Raw genomic sequence first — 27,513 nt, 5'->3', positions numbered from 1 at the left:
CAGAGATAATATATCTGAAAGTGAGTCCTTGTGTAATCTCTCCGGTTAGAGGTGTTGAAAATGTATTGCAGGGTTATTCTTGAGCAGCCTGGACTGGTAAAGTGCAGATAATGGAACCAAAGACTAAACTGGTCTTGATTATTTATTTTTATTTTTTTGCTCTTAGTGGAGCAATAATCAATCTTTCAGACAATCCCCACCACATTTGTTCTCTATTTGTATCTTTAGGTTTCTTATCTGTTTGAGACAAGCTCACACTGCTCAGCTTTCATACCCATTTTTTTTACCAAATCAATTGCTGCTATATAGTTAAAATGCATTGTAAACGTACATCTGAAATTTTGTTTATCGTTGCTTAAGACACCGGATATTAGATATTTGGTAAAAGTGCTGAATTCACAACATCCTCCTAATGAATGCAAGCCAGCAGCCTAGTGGATTCTGATTAACTCTTATAGTGCGGGACAGCTTTCTCACCAAGGCATCTACAGTCTCCATTTCCTAAGCCATGCAATTTTAAACCATAACCAAAGTCACTCTTTCTGTTGACAAGCTGATACAAAAATGACAATAAACGAAATGACAGAAAAGAATGAAAACAAATTGAAAACAAGTGTCTTTTTTTGAATCTTACATAGTACAGGAAAAGCGCTTATATGCAACATATGTATTTACATTTTGTTTTTCTTGCAGGTAACCAGTTTATTTTAGAAGAACGGTAACATTTCAAAAGTTCCAAGATGGGGACTGCCATTCTGAGGCTCACAGTGATGTTTGTACTAATTGGCCTTGCTATCAGCAACACTGTTGGGGAATACCTCCAAAACCAGACTGATGTCAATAATGAATTCACAACGATAAACAAGAGTTATCCTATGCCTCCGAGAAGGTCAAACAGATCAGATCTGTGCCCAGAAAGGACCAAGATCAGTCATGTTTTCAAATACATTAACACGGTGTTATCTTGTGCTATTTTCATCGTTGGAATGGTCGGGAATGCAACTCTGCTTAGGATAATTTATAAGAACAAGTGCATGAGGAATGGCCCTAATGCTCTGATAGCAAGTCTGGCTTTGGGGGACCTTATCTACATTGTCATCGACATCCCGATAGTTGTGTTTAAGGTAAGAAACAAAAAAGCATTTTCTTTCTTTTTTTGCTGGTTCTTTATCAATTACTTTTGTGTTTCTGTCTGATAGAAGCATTGAGAGAAATATTCCACTTAGTGTTCTCTCTAATACAACCTTCGTCCTCATAAAAATGACCGGTGCTTTGTTCTCAAAGTATTACTCCTCTGTCATCTCCGCTCTAAGATGTGTAGCATTTTCAGCTCTTAAGAAAATGTTTCTAGAAAGAAAAAAACAGACATAAAAATTCATACAATGGTCCTGAAAAGGTAAATTATTTTTTATTTGGTTGTAAAGGTGCTTATTCAAATGAAAAAATATCCGAATCAAGAACAGAACATAGTAATTACAGATACTAACTAAAAAATGTAATACTAACTAAATGTAATAAAGAGTGTATGTGTAATATAAATCTACTTTTTTGTGTACATCACTTGGACCAGCCATTCTGGCTTCCTGTTTCCATGATTACCCCCCCCCATTGGCTCATTGAGTGACACTCCGGTTGGCTATCTCTGTAGCTACAAAAGAGATAGATCCAGGTGGGAACAGGTTGATCCATTAGGATTATTCACATTAGCCATGAAAGCTAGATTAAAATGGCAAATCCACCCAGAGGTCATGTATGACATTTGTAACAACTTCTTTGTCCTGCCACACATTAACATCCTCAGTGAATACAACTTTTACAATTTATTTTATTGTCGATCTTTAATGTCATTGTCAACCCCCAAAAATATGGAGCACACGTACTTCATGTAATAAATGTAACACTGTATGTTAAGTGCGGGCTGTCTTTATGGATGGTTTTTAAAGGTTGTATCAACATATCTCCTTTTTGATTGGATGGATGGCAACATTTTTTTTTCTATGTATAACGCCCCTTTCCCAGAAAGTTGTTTCATTTTATAAATAAAAGTCAATGGTTTAAAGTTCATTTCATTAGTTATTTCGGGATATTGTTCTCCACAGTTGAACCATGGCCCTGTGACATCCAACGGATAGTAGATCACCAAGAAATGTCATTTCATTTTTTATTTAATTGTTGTAGATGGGACAAACACATCAAACATTATCCTAAAGCGTACATCAAAGAGCACATCAAAGATAATGGTGACATTTATAGGGCTATAGCTTAAAATAAAAAATATGAGGTCTGCCCTGAATTAATGCTGCCATAAATGCATTCTTTTGTAGTATTAACCATCCCATGTTCTAACTTTAGGTAAACAATGCATTGTAAGCAGTACTGGTTTTTTTTCACTGATTTTCAATATACCATTGAGATCCAAATTTTCAGAAATTTGATAAGATGAGAATTACAATATTGTCTTTATTGTGAAGGTAACGCAACATTTACTTCTGAGCGGTTAGTTTGCCTTAACTGTTCGACAGCCCCAGGGAACAGTTTCAGAGATTAACCTTCTTCTAGAAAATGATGATGAAAAGGTTGGCTTTAATATGCCTTTAACGTATGCTCTGTTTGCCAGAGAAGCCTATGAAGTTTAAAAGGATACTGTAATTAGCTGGGTACGCGCTTCTGAGCTTCAGAAGCATGAGACAAAATGATGGGTTAATATTATTTAACGGTCCAGTTGTTACAATCATTGCAGATATGAACTTCTAATTAAAATGGGAAAGGCATATGACTTACAGGACAGCAGGATGCAGTGTGTTTAAAAAGATAATTTTAATTATTGGCAAATTGCATCAAAATAGCTACAAACTAAAAAATGATATATGGTATTGCTGTATACCATAATAATTTTAGCAGTTTAATAACTAATGGAGCTTTAGAAACACTGTTTTTTCTACTGTTGAATGCCAAAACCCTTCCAAAAAAAAGTAAAATCTTCCCTCATACCTTATTTTTCAGGGTATGCGTATATGTCATGTGACACAAAAGAAAGCTCTGACAGCCTTTCTTTATGTGAAAGGAATAATATGGGAGATATTTTAGAGTTGATTTACTTAATAGGCTGCAGTGCTCAATGATGTTTAGGTGGAAAAGCACAGCTAAAGAAACCGCTTAGATGACAAGGGTAATAAAGATGTCCGAATGTCAGTACATATTCTGGATAGGTATTGTAGTTGGTTTAGTGCTGGGGTACACGCTATGCAGTTTTGTGGCACACAAAGGATTACATAGAAGATAAGACCGACTTAATGATTTGAAAGTGTCCAGAATGTGAATGCCGAATCTCCGGAATAAAACACTGTGTTCTTTTGTAAATTGTATTCTTCTTAAAAGAATAATATCACGATGTTCAGTTGTGGCATGATTTAGATTATAAAAGTTCAGTAACATCTGTGTGTATTACAAAACATGCCTTAATATGACCGGTCATACAGGTCACATCTGCATTAGGTTAAACATCACCTCTAAAACATATGGAGAGCATTTTCACCGGCTATCAGCTGTAACGGCAAATACTTGTTTAGTCCCCTTCCCTCTGTTTTTTTTTCCATTTAAAACATTGGGCATTTAATCAATTTCCTACCCAACTGATTTAATACAAAGTTAAATGAATACCCCCCCCGACCTGCATCTACATGTTTGTAAATAATGTTTGAACACTTTCTTACAAAATCAGAAACGAGCATAACAGACATTTCTGCAACGTATTCAGTCCCTTGTATAAAACTGAATTGAATGAATATATTTACTATTCAAAGTTGTTGCTCCAATTCATGATGAAGTTTTCGACCTCAAAAGATTTTAAAACCCCCAGATTTGACCACATTCTGCATTATTCCCTGCATTTCAGAGCTACTTTTTTGGTCATAATTATACAGGCCAGGGAACGAGGAGGCACTTCTGTCCAGTTCAGCAATTCTCTGAGCATAACTGCTGCCCTTTAATCAATGCTCTACTGGTTGATGATGGCTGGGCCTTACCCTTAGGGGGTAAATAGAGCCCTAGACATTCCTTGGCCACTTCCCTTGGAACAATTCTTTGGATATCCATGATTAAGTAGTTTGAAAACAGAAAGAAAAAATATCCAGCTATGTTAGGGAGAGATAAAATGGTATTAAGGAGCTGTGCAGCGGCGAGCAATGATACAAGACGTGCAAACTCAACATACATAAACAGCATGATTATAAAGCATATAAGTAGAAAGGATCAGCACCTTAGCCTAAAGTGGTGGAAAATTTTGTAGTGTATCATTTGTTAATCAGAACATTCGAAAGGGTTCTGTTGGGCTGTGGACACCTTACGCTTTGGCTATTACAGTGCATTTAGCGTGAGCACAAAATTCTGGATTTTAACTTTCCTTATTTTCAACCGTTCCAACCACAGTTCCATGTTTTTAAAACTGACTTTGCGTCCCTGAGCACTGTTTGAGTGAGATCCAAGCAGCATTGAGTACACAGTATTATCCGTTCGAGTCTCTGTTTTCAGTAGTAAACAATCCTCATTTGGAAAACATGTTCTCAAGGCTAAAATATTCTGTAGCCTTTTTCTGAACCCTTTCCAGATCCATAAAGTCGCTCTGGCAAACTGACATATAATAGCATAAGGTAAAATGTAGAGACATGTAAAAAAAGCTATTTTTTGATAAATCTTGTACCCCCTCCGTATATCGAGTTAATTGTATATTTGTACTTACAATTCCTTCTTCATGGACATTTCCCTCATTCTCGACATAATCTCTCTTTCCTGTCCACCCCATGAGAAATCCAACTACGTGTTTATTTGAATTCATTCTTTAAATAATGTGGCTGTTTTTCTGGGAATTATTATTTATTTGTGGTTGTTCTGTGGAATGTCTCTTATAAATAATTGCTGAATGTGATACCTGTAGTGTGTGTGTGTGAAACTCTATGAGATGAAAACAGCAAATTAGCAGAGAAAAATAATTTGAAAACATATATTCCATATACAGAGGTAGCATTGTATCGAGAAGACCACAACACACAGTCTCTTCAGTTGATGATATGACTGTAAGGCTTTGAAGGCAAGCAGTAATGAATGCATCTCCAATGTCCTATTCAACTAAAGTTTATCTTTGTGACCTATCCCTATGTCTTGTGTGCCTTTCAACTATGAGAGCCTGCATTGTTTAAGGCAGAAGAAATGAATATTGCAAGTAGCTTTGAGAGAATGGCTCTCCTTCCCAAGTGCCTACTTACATGTCCCTCAAGTTACATAGACCATGCCTCACTGCGATAAGGAGATGAATGGATTGGGAGTAATGCAGTTTTATACACATCTATTGACATATGAAGCTCAGTGATAGATAATACACTTAAGTCATTTAAATATTATCCAAATAATATGAATAATTAAATATAAGAAGTATTTTAATCCAACTAAAAATTTTTTTATATGTGTCGTGCATTGAAAATATCTCACTTTATTGAACTACAGAATATCAAAGTGGATGAAATGCAGTAAACTAATATCTAAAACTCTCATAACCTTATACATTGCCCTGGTATGTTTTAATCCCATTGTTGTTTTTACCGTTAATTCAGATGGAAGCAGCTACAACCCTCTAAGAATAACAGTACTTTACATCATCCCACTTTACTGGCTCTCTAACTGCTAAGCAACAGTACAAACTATGCATAGCTGATAGTAATAATAATACGCTATTACTACTATTTTGAAATTGGTTTTATATATATATATATATATATATATATATATATATATATATATGGTGTTTGAGGTTATATAGGGTGTTTGAGATTTCACAAACAGTGATAGTTGGTACCTTGTTAGACATAGGAAGGAAGAGATAGGTAAAATGAAGTTACCTTTTTTGGCTAACTGATTAGACTTAGAGTGCAAGCTTTCGAGACCTCTCAGATCTCTTTCTCAGACATATTATACATAATTTAAAGGGATCTCGAAAGCTTGCACTCTAAATCTACTCTGTGAGCCAATAAAGATATCAACTTGACTCTACTTGACTCCTGAGATCTCACAGTAATAATAATGGTGGTGATTTGGAGGTATTCTTGTGGCCTTGAACAGATTACAAGCTAGATTGCATAAAATGTATATTAGTGTAAATTTGATCAGAAAGTATACATATTCAAAGCGACAAACTGTACACGATGCTATACTGCACTTTCATACTATGTTTAGTCAATAACGTCTTCTAATTTCTATCATATTGATTATTTCAGTTTTTCAAGAAAGGCCAAAACATGATTTTTTTATGTAGCTTCGAAGCCATGCATTTTAAAAGTTAGCATAAACATTACAAAATAACAAACTAGTCACGAGCAAGAACATTTCTGTTAGTATTTGTTCACCAAACCATTATTTGTGGTAAGATGAAAACCATTAGCTCTCCACGTTAACAATGCATTACGAAGGGCCATCATAACCAGATGCCTTTGGCTAGAAGGGCTGAATGAGACCTGTGTGGTTCACAAGATCAGACCTTGCAAGCCCCCTATGCTCACATTTTCCTAGAAGCCTTGATTCCTAGAAAGCAAAGAACTTTGCTCAACCCCTTTGATATTCAGAAAGCTAAAGTTGTCACAGCTGCTGCTTTCATCAAATTGATTGCACGTTCATCAGATAGTAGCGATTTACTTATGAGCTAACACAGAATAAAGGGGAAGCCTCCAAAGATTGCTGAGGTGCAACACCCATAAATTACATGGCAGGGTACATGGGGTTGAACGCCAAATGGCCTCAATGGCCATAGAATTTAGAGACACAAAACATATGCTGGCTGCCACAGATTGGCATGTGAGTAAGTATATATATATATATATATATATATATATATATATATATATATATATATATATATCTTAGTATATTGTACTACCCTTATTGCTAACGATAAAGCTATCTAAGAAATGTCAAATGTTTTTATGGAAGGAGGAAAAATTCACAGATAAAACTGTGTTGTTTGGAGTACCTGCACCAAAAAATATTTTTTGTTGAGACTGTCTATGAATACATTTCCTATAACTGCATATAAATGAATGTAATTTTGCCTCCAAATACTCTTCCTTAGTTATAATCACCATGTTCTTCATGGAACTAGCATAATGGCTTAAAGGGGAACTTTAGCCTTCACTGCCTTTATCTGAATCATTATAATGTATTTATCAAATTCCCAAAAGCTTGTCCTTTTGTGGATGACGGGTTATTTGATTTAGAGATACTTAGTTTAAAATAAAGGGACTGTTTTACAACTAGGAAACAGAGGTCTGTGGCAAAATACAACCATCAAATCATAATAATTTGTGAAATCTAACATCTACATTTATTATTAAACTATTTGACCATACTATGGGTTACATTAAAAGTAAACAGGATAATTAAAGTGTTTAATGGGACTGTCCTTTTAAATCCAAGACATCCCTGAAACTGATTTCTGTCTGCTATAAAGCAGGTAGGGTATGTGTACTGCACAGTTGGGAAGGAATAACAGCCACGCAAAGACCCTGAGACCAGTAGTCCTTGTTCCCATTGCGTGTGTGCACAATACACAAAATGAAAGGGTAATGCAATCTTTGTTAATAGTTTCCTTTTAACTGGGACACAAAGTCAAACAGTTTCCTATTTTTCTAGGCTGTTTCTCTGTTCCAAGCAACAGTTATTTGTATTGGGCTGTTTTTGATCATGCCTGAGAGATGTTTTAGATAAATTAATGTGTTTTAGGATGTCTGCTGTACTTTCATATTCTTTAATCATTTTACAGACTCAGGATATTATGACTTTAAACTTCCGCTCTAAACCTCTTTACATCAAGACCACTACACAAAGATGGAAGGGCTTGTTCTATCACAGTTTAGCAATGTGCATATTGATTCCATTAGACAACAGCAAAATAGTCTCTCCCTCCTTAAAAGTTGTTCTCAGAAAATATTTTCAAATACACTCCTAAGGTTATACGTAGAACTGCTGAAAAACATTTAAAAAAGCCCATAAAACAAAAAATGAAGCCTTCTGGTAATGGCCCAAAACCTGCAAATCAGAGCAGCTCAGGTGCTGGTAATTCTATGAATTGTTTTCTAATGCTATGTTCAGCTACAAAGTGTTAAATTCAACAGCGTAGGTGGAAGAGCCTTTAGGTCACTTGAAGTGTTACTCTAGCAGCAAGTGAGTAAGTACCGGAATCCTGACTGTTGAGTTTCACTCCTGTGTCTCACTTACAGTTACCAAGGAGGGTTCTCTGGAAAGAAGCACACATGAGAGGTAACGTTTGTAGGTATTTTAATGATGAGCTGACATCATGAGGGTAATTTATGATCCCTGCTATATCCCTATGTCCATACCTGGGAACTTCTGGGCTCCAGCTACCTGGAGCCTTCCCTTGCGGGACGCGGCCAGCACTGCCCACTGATGTCAGTGGGCGGTCCCGTGACATCGGTGGGAGTTCCCCCTGATGTCGGTGGGAGTTCCCCCTGACGTCGGGGGGAGTTCCCGCTGATGGCAGTGGGAAACACCCTCATTTAAAGGGAAAGTGGGCGGGGAGCGGGGAGTGTCAAGACCCTGCTCCCACGACCCGAAGAGTTCCCAGGTATGCCTATGTCACAAGTGTACACCAGTGTGAGCCAAAGGCCCTTCTAGAAGCTGGGTCCCATGCGACCATGCATCTCTCTGCCTAATGTATTGGTTTGTCTTAGTCAGGCAATTCTCGTCTTGTCATAACCTTTGAATATATGTATTGTAAGAAGAGCTGCATAAATTGCTGGCGCTATCTAAATAAAAGATAATACAGCTTTTCTACATTTTTCCCCCGGATGGCAGCCTCAGGGTTTGCTGTTGTGTTAGTATTACTAGCTAGTCAGTTACTAATAGTTGTATCGCCAACAACCAGCATTCTACCTTTTGAAGTGTTTAAAGTATATTTTGACCTGGACCTAAGTATGTACCGATTTATCACATAGTAATAGTTGTAGCTTCCCTCATTTCTTTATTTTTCAGTATCCTCATTTAAATATTCCCAGAATCGAAACAGATTTAGAAAGAAGTTTTGCAGTATGTCGGACTTCTTTGCATATGCTACTTGTGTCCAAACATTCTTAAGTGAACCCTGCTTGCTTAAATACTATTAATCTCTCTTAAGAATTGCAACACTCTTTGGCCCCATGTCCAACCACTGTAACTCTTTGTAACTGAATCGCATTTTTAGTCATTAAGTGTCCCCAGGAGTATGTCCAGAAAGTCCTGTGTATACAAGCTATTGCCAGAGGTTCATTCTCATCACCTACACATGATCCATATTCAAAGGTGATTTTAACTGCATTATATACCTCTATTCTTTCTGCAACATAAGCTATTTACCCACCTAAGGTAGGAACCGCTCGGTTTTCATTTTAATTGCAAACCTCACTGACGATTGTGTAAATAATGCATTTAGATATAGATTACATACAGTCATTCTGCCCTCTTATATCAGGAAAATTCAGTGGATTGCTAAAATTCAGCAGTTAATATTAGTACTTTAGAAGTAGAATTTGGATTCCTATAAATCAGAAAAAATGCTGTGTTCTGGATTAGCATGCAATTCCACATTCTTTTCTTGTTGAGCCACTTGGATCGCTTCTTGTATGAGACCTAACATAATCAGGTGCTTATCTGTAAGAGAGCCTGTTTTTATTTTCCAAAAAATGACATCATCTACCTCATAAGCAAGCTCTATATATTATAAATGCTTTTTTATTTTTTGGGGGGTGTACACTTTCATGTAAGAATAATTATTGTTTTAGGTGGAACTGTCCCTTTAATTATTTTTTATTATCTTTAGCAAATTACTGAATACAGCCAAACAAAATTCAAAACTATTTTCCATAGAAATTCTGGTTCACAGCAGTCAAAAAGAGTGCGAGAAGTGTGTACATTTATAGTTCTCTTAAAGGCATCATAAATTATATTGTACTGCCATAGAGTATTTTTTTTAAAATACAATTGTGGCATAATTGTAGCTCAGAATACAGTACCACACCACAACTTCCTATGACATCATATGAATGTCCATTGTGTTTGTAAGTAACGTATATGTGTAATAATAGTACATTTTATGTCCAAAGTTCTTAATTGTATTAAATCAAAGCAAATATTACAACACTACCACCTATGATAAGTCTGCCGTCCTTAGAAGCCCAGGATTTGTTTTCATTATTTGCCTATGGTTTACAAAAAAAACAAGATAAAATAGTTAAGCATTGTACAGAAATACAAACTAATTACCTTTCAAAAAAAAAACAACAAGTTGTTTATCAAATGCTGCTGTGTATTCTATATAAAAGTTTAGAATAACTGAACTACGTTGTCTAAGAAAATACTTTTTCCCCAGAAAACTGTGGCACATGGTTTCATTACTTACAGTGGAATGCAGAAAGTAGTATTTGTATAATATACCAGTCAGTGGGGACTTGTTGATAAAGTCATTGGTACAGGCCATAGGTTAGGGCATAGAGTTAAAGAGGTTAAAAGGTTGATGGGAGAATTTTTTTTCAGCTTCCTTCTCACCCCCAATAGAGGATCTGAATGAAATAAACTGTGCTGAAGAATAGCTAAAATAAATAAATAATAGACATTTGGGCAAAGAAAAAAAAAAAACGACCCCAAAAAAAGTATTTACAATAATTATGAAGAAATAACACTAGGTCTAAGAAAGCAAGAGTTTGATACTATAAAAACAAAAATGTAACAAAATGTTACTATAGCGTTTGTACATTAAAGACCTAGCAGCCACACTAAATGCTTAGTCTATGAATTAAATATTTTGACATAAAAATTGTATTATGAAAAATAGTTGGTTGTGTAACTGTTTGCTAAAGAAACACTTTCTTCTAAATATCTCTGATAACATGCTCAATGTCACAAGGCAGTCAAAGAGGAGTAATAAATAATGAAATAATAAAAGTAACATAATAATACAACTGATGTGAGTAAGTTTCTTAGCTGTAGTGATCTGTACACTGTTACTGGTCTAAACTATTAATTTTGAGGTTACTGGTAGAAAGAGCCCCTCAAAATGTAAAAATATATTTATTTTATTTATTCTTAATTATTTATTTGTGTTACTCGGAATTAAACTTCAGAATTGCTTTTGTTTTCCTGCTTCACCAACCATCGACTGATTACCATACCTAAGAACTTCCCAGGGTAGGCTACTTAGAACTGGGGGTAGTGGCTTCATGAAGGAGCCAGGCAAGCCAATCTTGGAGGCAGGCTAGGTGGGTATAACCCACACATAGGACAGGGTTAGACCCAGTTAGCTTTAAATGAGGGAGAATAGGAAATTGAGTATGGAGAGGGCATGGCACCTCACCCCTGCCTGGAGAAAAAGGAAACTAACCAAGAGACCATGGAAAGCAGCACTTCACCTGGAGATTCTGGTTCAAACCTAGAGGGATTTGTCCCAAGCAATGTCATAAAGACCTACTATACCCCCATACGAGCTATAACTCATTCCAGAACCATGACATTTTAGGCTTAATGTTGCTGTTGTATATAATTAACGTGTCTATAGACAATTCTGCTTTTATTCCCATATTTACCATAATTCTAAGATCTTGGACAAAAAATAAACACTACACAGCATTAAAATCTTAATACCAACCACAAACTGAAAATAACTTCCTGACCACAAATACCACAGGCATTTTAAATGCGGAAGAAATGTGAACTTTACAATCAATGTAAACGGATGATCCGTATTTGTAGCATGGCATTTGATTTTGGCTATATTGCTAAATGTAATCCTTATAACAGATACCTAATACATTAAATTGCACACAGTTAATCACCACCCAACATTGAACTGTATCTGCAGTAAAGTGGGACGTAGTTGCTATAAATCCAGGGAAATAATTGTTTGCCTGCGTCCATTACATCATTGAACTACAGCAGCAGGTTAGTAAAATCATCAAGGCTTTGGATACTAAAGGGCCCATTGTAACATGCTGAATTGGCTCTTAGGAGGAAGAATGTGTGCATAATAAATCACAGAATTACCTTGAAAATGCATTAGGTACATTCCACGCCATTTGTTTCTCCATTACATAGTTGCATTACTTCCTGATGACATTAGCTCTTATGATTACCTTCAAACATAATTTAGCCTTAGTATTGTATATCTAAATGAAAATTGTATTGACCTGTGTATATGTAATGATTAACAAATATGTAATATGTATATCACACAGAATTTGGAAAGCAATGGTTCATTTTTTATTATTATTTTTAAGTAGTATAAGTTGAGCAGCACTGTCCTTTACAATATGCCCTTTACAATTATCTCACATTATTCCAATAATGTACGTGATTCCATGTTTCATACAAAAGCGTGGCATCAAACATTAGAACTTGCTTATGCTCTGTGTATAATATATAATTGTTTTCTTCTATAGCTCCTTGCTCAACGGTGGCCTTTTGATCAATATCCACTGGGTGAATTCCTATGCAAACTTGTTCCTTTCATTCAGAAGGCCTCAGTTGGAATCACTGTCCTCAATTTGTGTGCCTTGAGTGTGGACAGGTATGATTTTAATATTTATTTTATCACTCACATTAAAGTTTTTAGCATAGTAATTGCATTTGTTTATACCTATAGCATATGTTCTTGTTTTCTCAGTAAATAAAATGGCAAAATGTGGCAAAACTGGCATATTACTTGCTGTCCCAGATATTTGCTACTGCTCTACTAGCAAAGAGGTGCAGTAACTTAAAGTGGGAGAATATATTAAAAGAGAGAGTTAATAATTTAAAGGAAAATAATAGCCAATGTATAGATTTTGTAATCTATATACATGTTTACTGTACTAAAGCATAACATTTGGGATACAAAGGCAACAGAATGTCAACCATATGTAATAAGCAACAATTTGAAATTAAAAATTTACATACTGTACATGTTAAGTATCTGTCATTTTGAAACAAGGGGCCGAAAATGCCAACGTTTGCCACATCCTCATTATTTACCTCTTTTTGTTGAGCTAAAATTTAGATCAGACATGACATAGTTCCTTAGGTGTTGCAGATCAAGAAACTCACGGAGAGGTAGCTAATCTGGAGTCAATCAGTAGATCTAGTTGGAAACCTTTTTTTATGCACAGTTTATAGTTTAACATGGATTGCACACATAGCTATTATGTCTACCATTTATGGTTCTGGAGTAACACATTTCTCTTGTTTTATGAATTATAAGAGAACTTGCTCCTCCCTTACGATTTCATCCCACAGATATATGGATGATTCCCATTAAATTCATATCACATGACTTTTTTCCTCCAGATGTGTCAGGATAATAAGATGTCATAGTGTGTTTTCCTTTATTGCGTATTCTGGAGAGGATTCAAAATGAGTTTTATGAAATAACGATAGAACATGTTTTAACCAGAACACATCCGACCATCTGTTAACACTCAGACAACAACTTCTAACATGAATTTCAAGAGCACATAAACACGAACAAGGATGATCTGGCAGTGAGACATGCATAATGGCATCGAGAAAGGATTACCTGGTGCCATGGTATTGCCTAATCTCTTTTCCTTACATATTTCATTTTTTAACATGCTAACGTTACACATACAATAACTAGAAGTACTATAACAGGATCTTCTTTTGACTTGATAAAGGGAGGACTCCCGAAAGCTCGTCTATTATTTTAAATACAAGATTCTGCAACATTCTGTTTGTTAGGATCGTACAAACATATACACACACTTCCCTTACCCTATCTTATAGAATAACCAGGGAGGGAAACATCTGAGAAAACGTATGTGACTTTTTTCAGCTGCTTATAGGAACATCTGGTTGTAAAATGAGTATTCCATTAATGGATGAATTTTTAAAAAAGTAGCAAGAAAATATACGCGCAGCTCCTCACTAATAATTGTTAGCTTTCTGTTTAACTGGATTGAGAAAGTTACTGGTGGTATAATAGATCAAGAGTTCTGGAGCTTCATGTATTGTCTAGGCATTTTCTACATTCCCAGTTTCCATAGGCACAAAATACAGATTATGTGGGTGATGCCTGACATATGGGCAAAACAAAACAGTATAGGGGCAAAAAATGTATGTGTCCACAGCATGTTTTTAGCAATGTCCACGTCTTGCATTGAGCTACAAACGGCACTCAATGTAGCCACGGACATTGTGGGTTATTACATTTTAATGCTTTCCTTCCCAAAGGTATGTACAGGTCAAAAGAAAGCAGGGGATCTGAAAAATAGAGATATGTGTCTCAATCAAACCATTTGATCACTCCATGCAAACTAGTCATGTGGCTATTTTTAAGTAATGAAGTTTGTGCTGGTCCACAAGAGAGCAAAACCTTAAAAAAAACAAGAATTTAAAATGGGCACCAATAATTATGTAATTCTTCAGATTTAGCTTATAATGCATCATTCTGTAGTAGGAAAGCATCATCTGTATGTAAGCAGTTAGTCTGGTTAATATGCTGCCTATGTTCAGTTACTATACCATAGAAACACAGATTTTGGGTTTTTTCTAACCTAACACCCCTCAAGATTGTAAGCTTGCGAGCAGGGCTCTCTCCACCTAATGTATCGGTTTGTCTTAGTCTGTCAATTCTCATCTTGTCATACCCCTTGAATATATGTATTGTATTAAGCGCTGCGTAAACTGTTGGCGCTATATAAATAAAAGATAATAATCATAATAGCACAAACCTTATTGTACACCTTCCAAGTAATAGATGTCTGACACCTGGACTGGTAGATGCCAAAAAAAACAAAGGCGGTGTGTCAACCTCAACCACTTCTGCAGGTCCTTCTGTTCATTCATTAATATAGCAGTGTATGGCCCTTCTAGTCCTCCCTTCCTGAATCAGTATTTTCTTTTATAGCTTTATGCACACATCATGCTTTCCTGAATCCTTTTTATGTGCTTGCATGTGTTTATTGTAATGGAAGTCTTTTATGTAAGCTAAAAAAATTAAATTTTCGCCTCGTACCGATCCGTATAGTAAAAGAAAGAACCATACGCAAGAGCTGCTTTAGACTGTAAATAATCACTAAATTACTCTAGTTATTAGCCCTTTAAACCGCTATGTTTATGAAAAGGAAAACATAAAAATGAAAGTAGCCACAACAAGCTATCACTTGTAATATTCCGCTCTTAAATGGCTACATTGAAATGATTTGCTATTGCTACAAAAGGCAATAATACATTTGGTTTTAGGAAAGCTAGGATACAGCTGACAAGTTTGTTTCAGATGATACACTGCAGGTTTCCAGACTTGAACTTGGTCCGTCTGAGTAGAGGCTTTTCAGCTCCAGTGAGTTTATAAACAGGGATAGCTGTAATAAGAATTTGACTCATGTCCACAGAAAGACTGGGAGTAATACTTAATTGGGAAATGCTGTTCTTCAGCTAAAGTGTGACGGGTAGACTATAACCTCATAGCAACTAAAAGAAACTCTCCTGTACACAAGTCACATTCCTCTTTTTTCACTGGCAAACTCTCTCTAAAAGCAGCAAGGCAAATGGGAAAACTATTTGTATTGAATAAAACATAGGAAATGTGTTTGGATATACCGGTAGTTGTAAAGCCCAAACCTGCCCTTTCGTTTCACTGACATGTGCTCTCATCCTGGTGCAGAAGACTAATCCATGGAATGGTTCTTCTAAATGGACTAGTTGATACTTCTTACCAGAGTAGGGTCCATATTGTGATATCTTCATCCGAAACTCTAGTTGTTTCAGGCTAGGTGATGGTTAAGATGAATGGCAAGCTATTTGTATTTGTTCTTGTCTCAATTGAGAGAAACAAGCATGTTAATGTCCACTGCCAGCTAAACTGATAGATTTCATTCAAATGACCAAATTCTGGAAAATAAATATAGTAATCTGTCAGTGAAGCTGTTTGCCCGTGGTAAATACATTACTTGTTTAAAAGCCTTGTCGGTTCAGAACATCTAAGGAATAATAATTGCGTTTTACATGCATAGTGTCAACTGCCTGAAAGTAGATACTATAAAGAATCCGAACCCAACAACATGTCTTTCAACACTACATTAGCCAGACTGGATTTTTGGAAGGAAGTATGTGGTTTTCAAACATTTGCACAAAATTGACAGCCACATTCACTAGCTATTTGTAACAAACACAACAAAAATTCCAAACATGAATGTTCTGCATCTACTCAACTCACAGCATTATTATCTTTATAATTTATATAGTGCAGACAATTTACACAGCACTTCTTACAGTACTTACATTCAAAGGGAATGACAAAACTAGAATTTTCCGACTAAAACAATCCGATATATTAGGTAAAGCTTGCACTCTAGAGGCCATCTTTCTTTTCTTAAAGGGGCACTCCAACCAAAGTGTATTACATCAATTGTATTTTTCATATATTTTTTAGACAGTTGAATTTGTCATCTGTGTGCTCTATACCTCTTATTTAGTACAATCCTCTACAGATTGACTTCTTATCATGCAACTATGTGGCATACACACAATACAAAGGACCCTCTGAGTTATGATAGTCTAGAGGAATGGACTTTATTGCCATAGAGAATCAGCTCAGTGACAAGTATAAGTAGGGAAAGTCACTCAGAACATTTCACAACAACCTACAATGGTGACCTACAGAACCATACATAAAAGATGTTATTGGGGACAAAAAGGACCTAAACCCACTATGTTTCAGTGCCAAACTATATTTATTTTTCTACACGTCTCTGCCCTTGCTAATGTCTGAGGTAGCAACTATGATACTTGAAGCATTATGTTGGGTCTGGATCTTTGTTCAACACTTAGGTACACTGACCTCTGCTACTAATAAGCATACCATCCTGTTATACTATAGGCAAATAATAAAATTGGAAGACAACGATGGATGTCTTAAGTTGTAAGAACCCCCCTCTAGAACTTAGGGTTGAACAATGTTTTAACGCTATAGTTAGTGTTTGCTAAATTGTCTTCCATTGTTTCATTCCTGAAGATGGAAAAAATGCCCTTCACACTTAGGGAAAAAAATAATTGTATAACAAACAAAAGTTGTATTTATGTGAATATCTATAATTTGGCCATTTCTGATTTACAGGTACAGAGCAGTAGCATCCTGGAGCAGGGTGCAAGGTAATGGAATCCCTCTTATCACCGCCATCGAGATTATATCAATTTGGGTTCTATCCTTTGTCCTGGCAGTCCCTGAAGCGGTTGGGTTTGTTATGATACCTTTCGAGTACCGCGGTGAACAGTTTCGGACATGTATGTTCAATGCTACAACTCCTTTTATGGTGGTATGTATCATTTTTTACAGCCTACACTTTTATTGTGCTGTGCATTGATTAATATTTACGGAAATGTATATAGAAATTAAATAACTAATGTTTGGTAATATTAAACTGGAGGTAGTATCACATCAATTTTAAACATTTCAACCTCTATCTTTTGTTATTATGTACGCTTATCAAATCAATAAAAAAAATATGAATCAAAGAAATATATAATCTAATAGTTTTTCCCATACAATATAACTAAACAATACAGGATGGTGAGCATTCTCAGAACAGAAATACATGTAATCCTTATAATGTTCTCTTTATAAGAAAAATAAGATGAAAGGTTGTTAGCCTTCTGAACATTTACAGTTGCTTCTTTTTCTAAGCCCACAAAGAATAAGACAATTAAAAACTGACTTTATTGGCAGTGATTTAGAACAAAGCATAATTAGAAAGTTGAAAGGATGGTTTTAAACTTTGACAGTGCTGATATAATTCACCTTGTGGTTCACTGTTGGGCTGATGAAGGCTAAATCACCTTTGTTTTTAATGTTTGATTGCAAAAATAGTGAAAAATGGTAGGTGTTAAACAAAACAAAAAACATGGTCTGTATAATAAAAGTGCACGCTGCAATTAAGAAAAAAAAAAACAGTACGCATATTAGTTGGAAAGTAAACATTTATATTATCTCAATATTCTTTTAAACAATGAAGTCATATGCCTAAGCGCTCCTTACAGTTAAATACTTTACTTCTGTACTTTTAGTGTGGCACAAAAAAACACTTTTACAAAATGTCCCCATTTTTGGCATCCAGGCTATGTCAGTCTTATTACATGGGAACTTATGCTCTTGACTACTATAGCTTTGTTGCATGTGGTAGCCACACTATGAGCTATAATGTCCATCATATCCATCCAGATATTGGATAATGATGAATAACATGGCTCACTCTACATTTCTAACACACCTAGGCACAAAGATGACCCCATACACATTAAATAATAATAAATACTAATAATAATAATTATAAATTTATTAATATAAAACTTTTTTTTCCCCAGCATGGCATCCAAATATATGACTTGGTTTAGTTTTCTACATTTTGCAACGTTTACGGGAATCATTTATTTCATCATTTTAAAAAAGGTTCTCATTACTTGGTTGTTGTTTTTTTTCTCATTACTTGTTATAGCATAAGGCAATGTATGTAGCTCTCAGCGTGTCCAACACAGACCTAAAACAAACCCTATAACGTTGCAAGTTTCTTAGAATAATTCATTCGCTTCTCACGATAAATGACAGGAAGATTAAATATCTTTAAAAATCCAACAGTGATAGAATAAGCCAGCTGACCATCTTTACTGGAGCTCAGGTACAGACTGCCAAGAAAATGGTATTTATCTCTCAGACATCTTTGTGCTAAACCTTGGACAGATCGTAAGGAATATCATAGTGCAAAGGGAAACTTCATTTAAATACGCTCTTCCTGTTGTAAACTGTTTCCATCTGGACCTGCGGGGCAAACAAAAGCACTTTTCTCTCCCTTCGGTGAAATGCTGATGTAAGATGAGAGGCACACAGTGTTTGTTGCCCATATTTAATCAGTCACAGGCTCTCTGCACAGACACATTTGTTTAAGTTATGGAGTATGCGTGGGTCTACAAAGTATGTTAGCCTTTTACCAATATCTGTCCCAATTGTTTTCTTTATTTGCTGAACTACAACTTGATGCGTGGCCAGACGCTGGCTAGTGGTTTTGGTTCAAATAGGGCCACTTGTTTGTAAAGTAGTCATAATTCAATAATAAATGAAGTTTCGTAAATGGTAAGCGTTTGAAAGCCAGGCTTTTTAAAGTACCAAAACACCGGTTTCCAGGACCATCTTGACTCGTACTGTATAATACTGCTGAAGTTACAATGCATAGTTTGTTTCCCCGAGATTTCTTCCCTTTTATGCCTGTAGGGGATTTTTAAGAGGTTCCCTGGGGACCTGAATCACTATGTGTAAAGAGCATACTAAGAAGCTTACATGACAGGCCTCTTTAACTTAATTAAGCATGTGTGATCTTTTGACCTCTTTTCTTGCTTGGAGGACAAGTCTAGCCTAATTCAGCACACTTACATCTTTTATGAAGATTTAGTTCTTACCTACAAATTAACTAATATTCAATCTTTAAGAGAAGAGGTACATTTTCTTCTTGTTCTGAGAGTTGCTGACAAATTTAGCTAGCAGATGTACCGACAATGAGATAATATTTGTTTTTCTAACCCACCACCTCCATATATCATTGAAACCATAGAGAGCAACCAACTGATTAAACCTATGTTAAACAATAAAAGCATGGCAGATAGTTAACTAGAAATGAATTATGTTAAGTGTATAAACCTATGGCATGTTTGGTATATACAGATATAGTATATGTATGCTCATCTAAAAGAGAAATATGCCACCCCACACACCAGCAAATGGCACTTCTTGTTTGGTTAGAGCCAGGTTTGCAGTATATGTGTGCGATCGGATAGTCATAGTCTTAGGTTACGCCATTTGTTTCTATGCAGTACCTAGAAATATGGTATAGAGGTAAATTAAAATCCATGGTCCTTACATATCAACCAATTTAACAACTAATACATTTTTTTCTGTTCTAAGGAATACTCAGAAAATGAATATAAAAAATGCATTTTTTTTTCTCCGTCTAGTTTTACAAAAATGCGAAAGATTGGTGGCTGTTCGGCTTTTATTTCTGTGTGCCATTGGCATGCACAGGCGTGTTTTACACACTGATGACTTGTGAAATGCTTCATCAGAGGAAAGGAAGCCTTCGGATAGCCCTCAGTGAACACCTGAAACAGGTAACTATGGATGTGGCTTATTATGACAATGAAAGTTCCAAGTCGAAGAAGAAAGGTTTTTAAACCAGGATCTCTATGACCTAGTACAGGGGTGTCCAAGTTTTTTCTGCAGTGGGCCACTTCATCAGAATTGTATCCGTGCGAGGGCCGCACTCATTTTTCACTGTGAGAAAATATGGCCTTTAACCCCTTCGCGACCTTTGCCGGTTCAGGACCGTCATAACAAGAAGGTCACTAAATGACCTTTGACGGTCCTGAACCGTCAAAAAATTAAATAAGCTTAGAAAGTGATCAAGGATCACTTTCTTCGCTTAAACGGCCTTGCTGCAATGCCTCGATGTCGAGGCATTCAGCAAGGCCGAGATCGGCATCGGGGGCCATGTCTGGCCCCTCCCCGGTGCGTCAACAGCCGCCATACATTGTATGGCGGCGGACACCCGTTTTAAAAGCGCTTAGGAGGCGATCAACGATCGCCTCCTAAACTTAAATGGTGTCGCTGGAATGCCTCGATCAGGAGGCATCCAGCGACACCAAACACTTACCTCTGGGTGGGCTGTGACCGCTCCGGAGAGCGGTCACAGCCGCCGCTGCCGGTGATCTTCGCCATCAAGCAAGATGGCGGCGGCCCGGGAAATAAAACAATAAAGACGAAAAAGTTCGCTAGAGGGTCTCCAGACCCTCTAGAGAACTGGCTCCACTTGCTGGTTGAATACAGGTACTGCATTCAACCATGCAAGTCAATGGAGCCCAGCTTTCTAATCACTATGTGATTAGTAAAATATTCAAAAAAAATAAAAATAAATAAAAAATGGAAAAAAAAATTTAAAAAAATGTGCTAACATTTAAAAATAATTATGCAGTGATGTCACTAGATGAACCATCCAGTACCAGCAAAATGTGTAAAAAAAAATATTAAAAAAGTATTAAAAAAATAAAATAAAATTAAAAAATAAAGTTTATTATTTTGAGCAAGTGCTAAAATTTCTCAAAAATCTCAACAAAGAGTTAAAATAAAAGCACTTCAAATACCCAAGGGGTGTCTAATATATAAAAAAATGGCTGATGGGGTAAATTGGAGTGGCCTAGCTCAAAGATAGGGCATAGGTACAGACTGACCAAAATGGAGAAAAAAAGCGCACTTCCCAAATGTGGCATTTTAAATCTGAAACAACCCGGGTATCACTGCACTCAGGAGATGTTCCTGAACACACATTGGCGTGTTGTTTGACAGTGGCATATACCAGGACCTGTATATCTATAACTAAAGTACAATTTGTGTGAAAAAAAAATAAAAAAAATTACTATTACAAAGTTTGACAAAGTGTAGTTCTATAATTGGTGCATGGAAAGGGTTAAAATAACAGCATTTGGAATACCCTGGGGTGTCTAGTTTTCAAAAATATATGGTTTGAATGGGTTAAATTGAGTTAACCGGCTTCAAAGATATTCCAAAGAGGAGAGGGAGGCACAATGACCAAATGACCACCTGAATTACGCATGCCCCAAAAGTAGCCTTTTACCAGCCAAACAATCTGACAAACCCATGCATGTGGGGTATCGCTGTACTCAGGAGATGTTGCTGAACACATATTGTGGTGTTGTTTGACAGTGACATATACCAGCACCTGTATATCTATAACTAAAGTACAATTTGTGTGGAAAAAAAAATAAAAAAAATTACTATTACAAAGTTTGACAAAGTGTAGTTGTATAATTGGTGCATGGAAAGGGTTAAAATAACAGCATTTGGAATACCCTGGGGTGTCTAGTTTAAAAAAATATATGGTTTGAATGGGTTAAATTGAGTTAACCGGCTTCAAAGATGTTCCAAAGAGGAGATGGAGGCAGACTGACCAGATTTGTTAAAAAAGATTTGGAAATCATAAAACGCTGCTTGTACTTATTGCCCTATAACTTACAAAAAACAGCAAAAAAACATAAAAACATTGGGTATTTCTAAACTCAGGACAAGTAGTAGAATCTATTTAGCTAGTTTTTTTTACTTGCTTTTTTCGGTGAGTAAAAGATTTTTCAAATAAAAGTCATAAAATGTGTTTTTTTTTCAATTTTTCACCATGTTTTTTTAATTTTTTTTATAGTAAATAAGATGATACGATCAAAATAATGGTATCTGAAGAAAGCCCATCTTGTCCTGAAAAAAACAATATATAACTTATGTGGGTACACTAAATGGGTGAGGAGAAAATTACAGCTGAACACAAGCACCACAAAAGTGTCAAAACAGCCTCGGTCCCACAGGGTACAAAACGAAAAATGAGCCCGGTCCTTAAGGGGTTAATAGGATATGCATATTAAAATAAAGTAAATGACACAAAACCTTTACTTTCCTCTCACTGATTTCTGGGCCTAGAAAGTTTTGTGACTACAAATTCAGGATTCTGGATAAGTAAAAATGAAATAGTTCTATTTATTTTAGGGATGCACTAAAATAAAAATTCTGGACCAAAACCGAAAATTCAGGGTTCACCGCAAATGACCCCCCCTCACCCTTAAAAATAATAAAAAATCCCACACTTTTAATAAAAGTAAGTTACACACCAAAATTGTACAAAAAAATTACCGTATTTGCTCGATTATAAGACGAGGTTTTTTTCAGAGAAAATGCTCTGAAAAATACCCCTCGTCTTATAATCGGGGTCATCTTGTAATCAGACCTCAAATAGGTCTGACTATGAGACGACTAAGATCCAGATCCCCCGCAGCTGCAGGGGACCTTAATCCTCCTGGGCCCCCCCCCCGCCCCACTTACCGGTACTTCTGAGTCCCCGGTGTGTAGCTGGGGCAGCGTGTAGATGTCTACGCGATTCGCGTAGACAACTTCCGCTGCAGCAGGAAGGAGGCGTGGCTAGCAGCGGGGGTTGTCTGTCCCCGCACCGGCGCCGGGAACTCTGATCTCTGACAGTCGGGGAAGGTCTCCGCGATGGACGCAGAAAACCCCCGCTGCTAGCCACGCCTCCTTCCGGCTGCAGCGTAAGTGGGTGGGATCTACACGCTGCCCCAGCTACATGACAGGGAAGTCAGAAGCACCGGTAAGTTTGGAGGAGGGAGGGGGAGTGTTAAATGGGGGGCATAAGGCATTTCTGGAGGCAGAGTGCTCTGTGACATGCCTTTTAACCCCCTTAATACAACTCTGCCTCCAGAAATGCCTTTTTAACCCTCTATACGCCACTCTGCCTCCTGAATGCCTTAAACCTCCCTATATGCCACTCTTCCCCATAATATGCCTTGTAACCCTCTAAATGCCAGAGTGGCATATAGGGGTATAAGGGATTTCTGGAGGCAGAGTGGCACATAGGTGGTCAAAAGGCATATCATGGGGCACACTGGCATTTAGAGGGTTAAAAGGCATATCATGGGGCACAGTGGCATACAGGGGGTATAAGGCATTTCTGGGGCAGATGTGCATAACTGGGGGGCAGGTTGGAAAATAGAAGGAAATAAAACCAAAATATTTTTCTCAATCATAGCTTTTATTAAAAAAAATTGTTTAGATGAATTAGCATTTACTGGTAAAACTTTTTTCCTATAGGGTCGTCTTATATTAAGGCTTTTTCTTTTTTTCCTAAATTAATATTCAGATTTGGGGGGTCATCTTATAATCAGGGTCGTCTTATAATCGAGCAAATACGGTATATATTATGAATGTTAACAGCAATCTCAGGCATACCCAGATTCCAGCATGTACTTGTTGGCTGGGCATAATAGGAGTGTGATTGCTGTCAACAATCATATATAAATTAATAGTTATTGTATTTTTTGTCCAATTTTAGTGCGTTAACACACCACAATTGGACAAAAAAAATCAACAATATAACTTGGCATGATAGGAGTGTGATTGCTAACAGCAAACACACTCTTTTTATACCCAGGCAACCAGTAAATGCTGGAACCTAGGCATGATGGGACTGGGACTGTGACTGCTGTTAGCAGATTGCTGTTAGCAATCACACTCATATCATCCCAAGTCAGCCAGTACATGCTGGTACAGGGTGGCTGTAAGTGCAGACCCCATACTGCTGGCAGCATCAATACACAAGGGGGGCCGCTAGCCAGGTTTCAGCATGTACTGGCTGACTTGGCATGATAGGAGTGTGATTGCTAACAGCAAACACTCTTTTTATACCCAGGCAACCAGTAAATGCTGGAACCTAAGCATGATGGGACTGGGACCAGGACTGCTGTTAGCAGATTGCTGTTAGCTGTTAGCAATCACACTCATATCATCCCAAGTCAGCCAGTACATGCTGGTACAGGGTTGCTGTAAGTGCAGACCCCATACTGCTGGCAGCATCAATACACAAGGGGGCAGCTAGCCAGGTTTCAGCATGTACTGGCTGACTTGGCATGATAGGAGTGTGATTGCTAACAGCAATCACAGTCCCATCATGCCTAGGTTCCAGCACTTACACATCCATACTATCACACACACACACACAAATTCATTCATTCACAGATTGATTCCCTCAATCACGCATACTCATTCAAACAACCTTCCCAACCCCCTTACCTGCTCTACAGCTCTCGATGCCGCTCACAGACTTCAGCAGGGGGCGTGGCCTCCCGCTTCCTCTGTGCAGTACAATAGACCCTCCCACAAGTAAGCAGCAGGGCTCTTGTGATCCTGGCTGCCGATCTCACGCGGGCCGCACCTCGAGGTCCCGCGGGCCGCATGTTGGACGCCCCTGACCTAGTAGAACTAGCTTACTCTCATGGACCATGGTCGAAACAATGCATATTTTTCACACTGAAACTGTTAATTTAAGCCAAAGTTTGTATTCAGCGATCGCTGGATTCCCTAAGGAGAGGTCTACAAATAACGAGACAGGGATGTTGTAGAAAGCAGACATCGCACAGGCATCATTTGCCAAAGCATTGAAAGAAAATCAAATAAAAGTCTAATGTGATTAAGATGCACTTGAGAAATCCTAATGAATATTACAAATACACTTTAATGGAGTAATACAAAGTGCCAAAAGGTGCTTCATAGAAGTCAACCTCAGCACAATAAAGAGGTTCCTTGCTGCATTTACATTCTACTCTGTGCAAAATAAGACCTTCCTTTAAATATCTTGGGATCATTGGTGGTCTGCAGACTACATTAACTTACAATGGGATTTTATGCATAAAGAGAATTTATGGAGCAGATGATCAATGGTACAATGAACATTCTGTATGAGACATATAGGACAACTGACACACATTTTTAGAAGACAACAAAAATTGACATGTGTTATGTATGTTTAGTATTTAATATCTCTATTTGATATCTTCGCACAGCGCCGTGAAGTAGCAAAGACTGTTTTCTGCCTGGTCGTGATATTTGCCCTTTGCTGGTTCCCTCTGCACTTGAGTCGGATAATTAAGAAAACTGTTTACAACGAGCTGGATGTTGGGAGGTGTGAACTGCTCAGGTAAATTGCATGCATATCTAAAGTACATTATGTATTTATTTAGACAAATAATCAGCAACATGCTGAATGCAAATGAGTGAACATGTGTCTTTGCACAGAAACTATATATTCAAATTGTAATACTGTAGCTTAAAAGGTGAATATTCAAAAAATAATTTTTCAATTCAGGAGTTATACAAAAAACTGTTATACATGCTATTTTTTCAAAAGAGTCCATCAGAAGATGAATAGCAGGTTATGCTTATAACACATGTTTTTTTTGTTTAATGTTTAGTTTTCTGTTGGTGATGGATTTCATCAGTATCAACCTGGCAGCATTAAACTCCTGTATAAATCCAATAGCGCTCTATTTTGTCAGCAAGAAATTCAAAAACTGTTTCCAGGTAAGAAAATCATGTTTCAGTATCAGTAAAATATGCCTGACTGTAATAACTTAACAAATGTTCTGGCATAATGCCTCTAATAGCGCTCAAGAAATATCTATTTAAGGAAGAGAATCAAAGTACAGTATCTGTGTTGCTCTTTGAAAAGCTTGCTTCTGGTTCCACAGAATATACAATAAGTGAAGGGACACAGTACGGGATAATAGCAAATCCGGGTTTGTTTTTCAAACTTGCACTATAATCTTCTATTAATTATGTGATGGAATAATATATCCTAAACAAATAAGGATTTTTTTTAATGTTGCACATTGTGCAAACTCCTACCACACATTTAGTTTATTCTGACTATAAGGATTCAAAGTCATTTTAACAAAACATTCCTGTTTGTACAAACATGAACTAATTTAATTCCACTTATTTTTGAATAAGCTTCTCCTTTGTGTGAATTACTTTGCCCTCCAGACCAAATTAAGATTGTAAATTAAGATTGTAATAATGCTCGACATCAATTGCAGCCAGTGACCCCTGTCACATTCTTGTCTGATTACAGATAAGGGGAATGTGGCTGGCAGGTAAATTAACTTTTGTCATATGTGACCATTAATAAATAATTAAGTCTCCATTAAAAATATGTAAATGATCATACTTAGAAAAAATAAGCCATTAAATATATTTTTATACTTTAATTAAAATATACATATAAGTAAAATATGTTTAAGAAATGGAAGCTATATATAAATGAAAATATTGTTTTTCAGTGCCATTTATGTTACTTATCAGGAGATTCTGAGAACATTTTACATTAGAGGGATCCAGCAGAAGTGGTAGAGGTTAATACCTTGAATGGGATAGGCATACTATGAAACCATGTTTATGAGAATTATTGTACAGTATCTTAATCCAGTATTTTCTAATGTTAACACATTTCATTGTACATTCTATTGCCATTGATACTTGTTAAAACACTCATTAATTTTAATTTCAGTCGTGCCTCTGCTGCTGTTGCCAGTCCAAACCCCACATAAACACAGCTCCGATGAATGTAACAAGCATCCAATGGAAGAACCATGACCAAAATTACTATATTGCTGACAGAAGCATCCACAAGGACAGCCTCAACTAGCCGCGCCCTTGAACTGTTACAACATGCTGAACCATTATGACCTAAATCAATATTGACTACTTCCTACACAACATCCATTAAGGGTTCCCTTCGGATAAAGGAAGGAACTCGCTGTAATGGTTGTTTTACCTGCATTCCAATTCAGAGAGATGTCCTGGCTGGATTTGCTGATTACCAGAACTCCAAAATCTTTCTTTATTGGCTGTAATACAGCCTTTAACTTTTACATCCAGCAGTGAATACAACTGGACCAGTAATGTTCTAGGAGTCTTTGGAACAGCATCTCATCACCAATTTAACTTTCTGTTTCTGAGCTGAATAATGTTTTGACATATAACACATCCAGGGCTCACTCGCGCCAGATTGTCAGAATGTCTTTGAAAGCATCCCGCAGGCCCTGCTA

At 36.8% G+C, this 27,513-nt stretch overlaps 1 protein-coding gene across 1 annotated transcript; it reads left to right on the top strand.

Annotated features, from left to right (window-relative positions):
- Positions 1-740: 740 nt before the first annotated feature.
- Positions 741-27,110, top strand: LOC149287402 (endothelin-1 receptor-like). Its single transcript, XM_089492882.1, has 7 exons — positions 741-1,124; positions 12,468-12,595; positions 17,138-17,336; positions 20,020-20,172; positions 25,471-25,604; positions 25,879-25,987; positions 26,973-27,110. The coding sequence occupies exons 1-7, from the start codon at positions 741-743 to the stop codon at positions 27,108-27,110; spliced, it is 1,245 nt and encodes a 414-aa protein (XP_089349008.1).
- Positions 27,111-27,513: the final 403 nt, after the last annotated feature.

This window comes from Sceloporus occidentalis, unplaced genomic scaffold (genome assembly GCF_023333645.1).
Source record: "Sceloporus occidentalis isolate IW3139 unplaced genomic scaffold, rSceOcc1.0.p SCAF_61, whole genome shotgun sequence".
Lineage (NCBI taxonomy): Eukaryota > Metazoa > Chordata > Lepidosauria > Squamata > Phrynosomatidae > Sceloporus > Sceloporus occidentalis.
The sequence above is the reverse complement of the archived record's forward strand: the minus strand, read 5'-3'. Positions and strand labels throughout refer to the sequence as shown.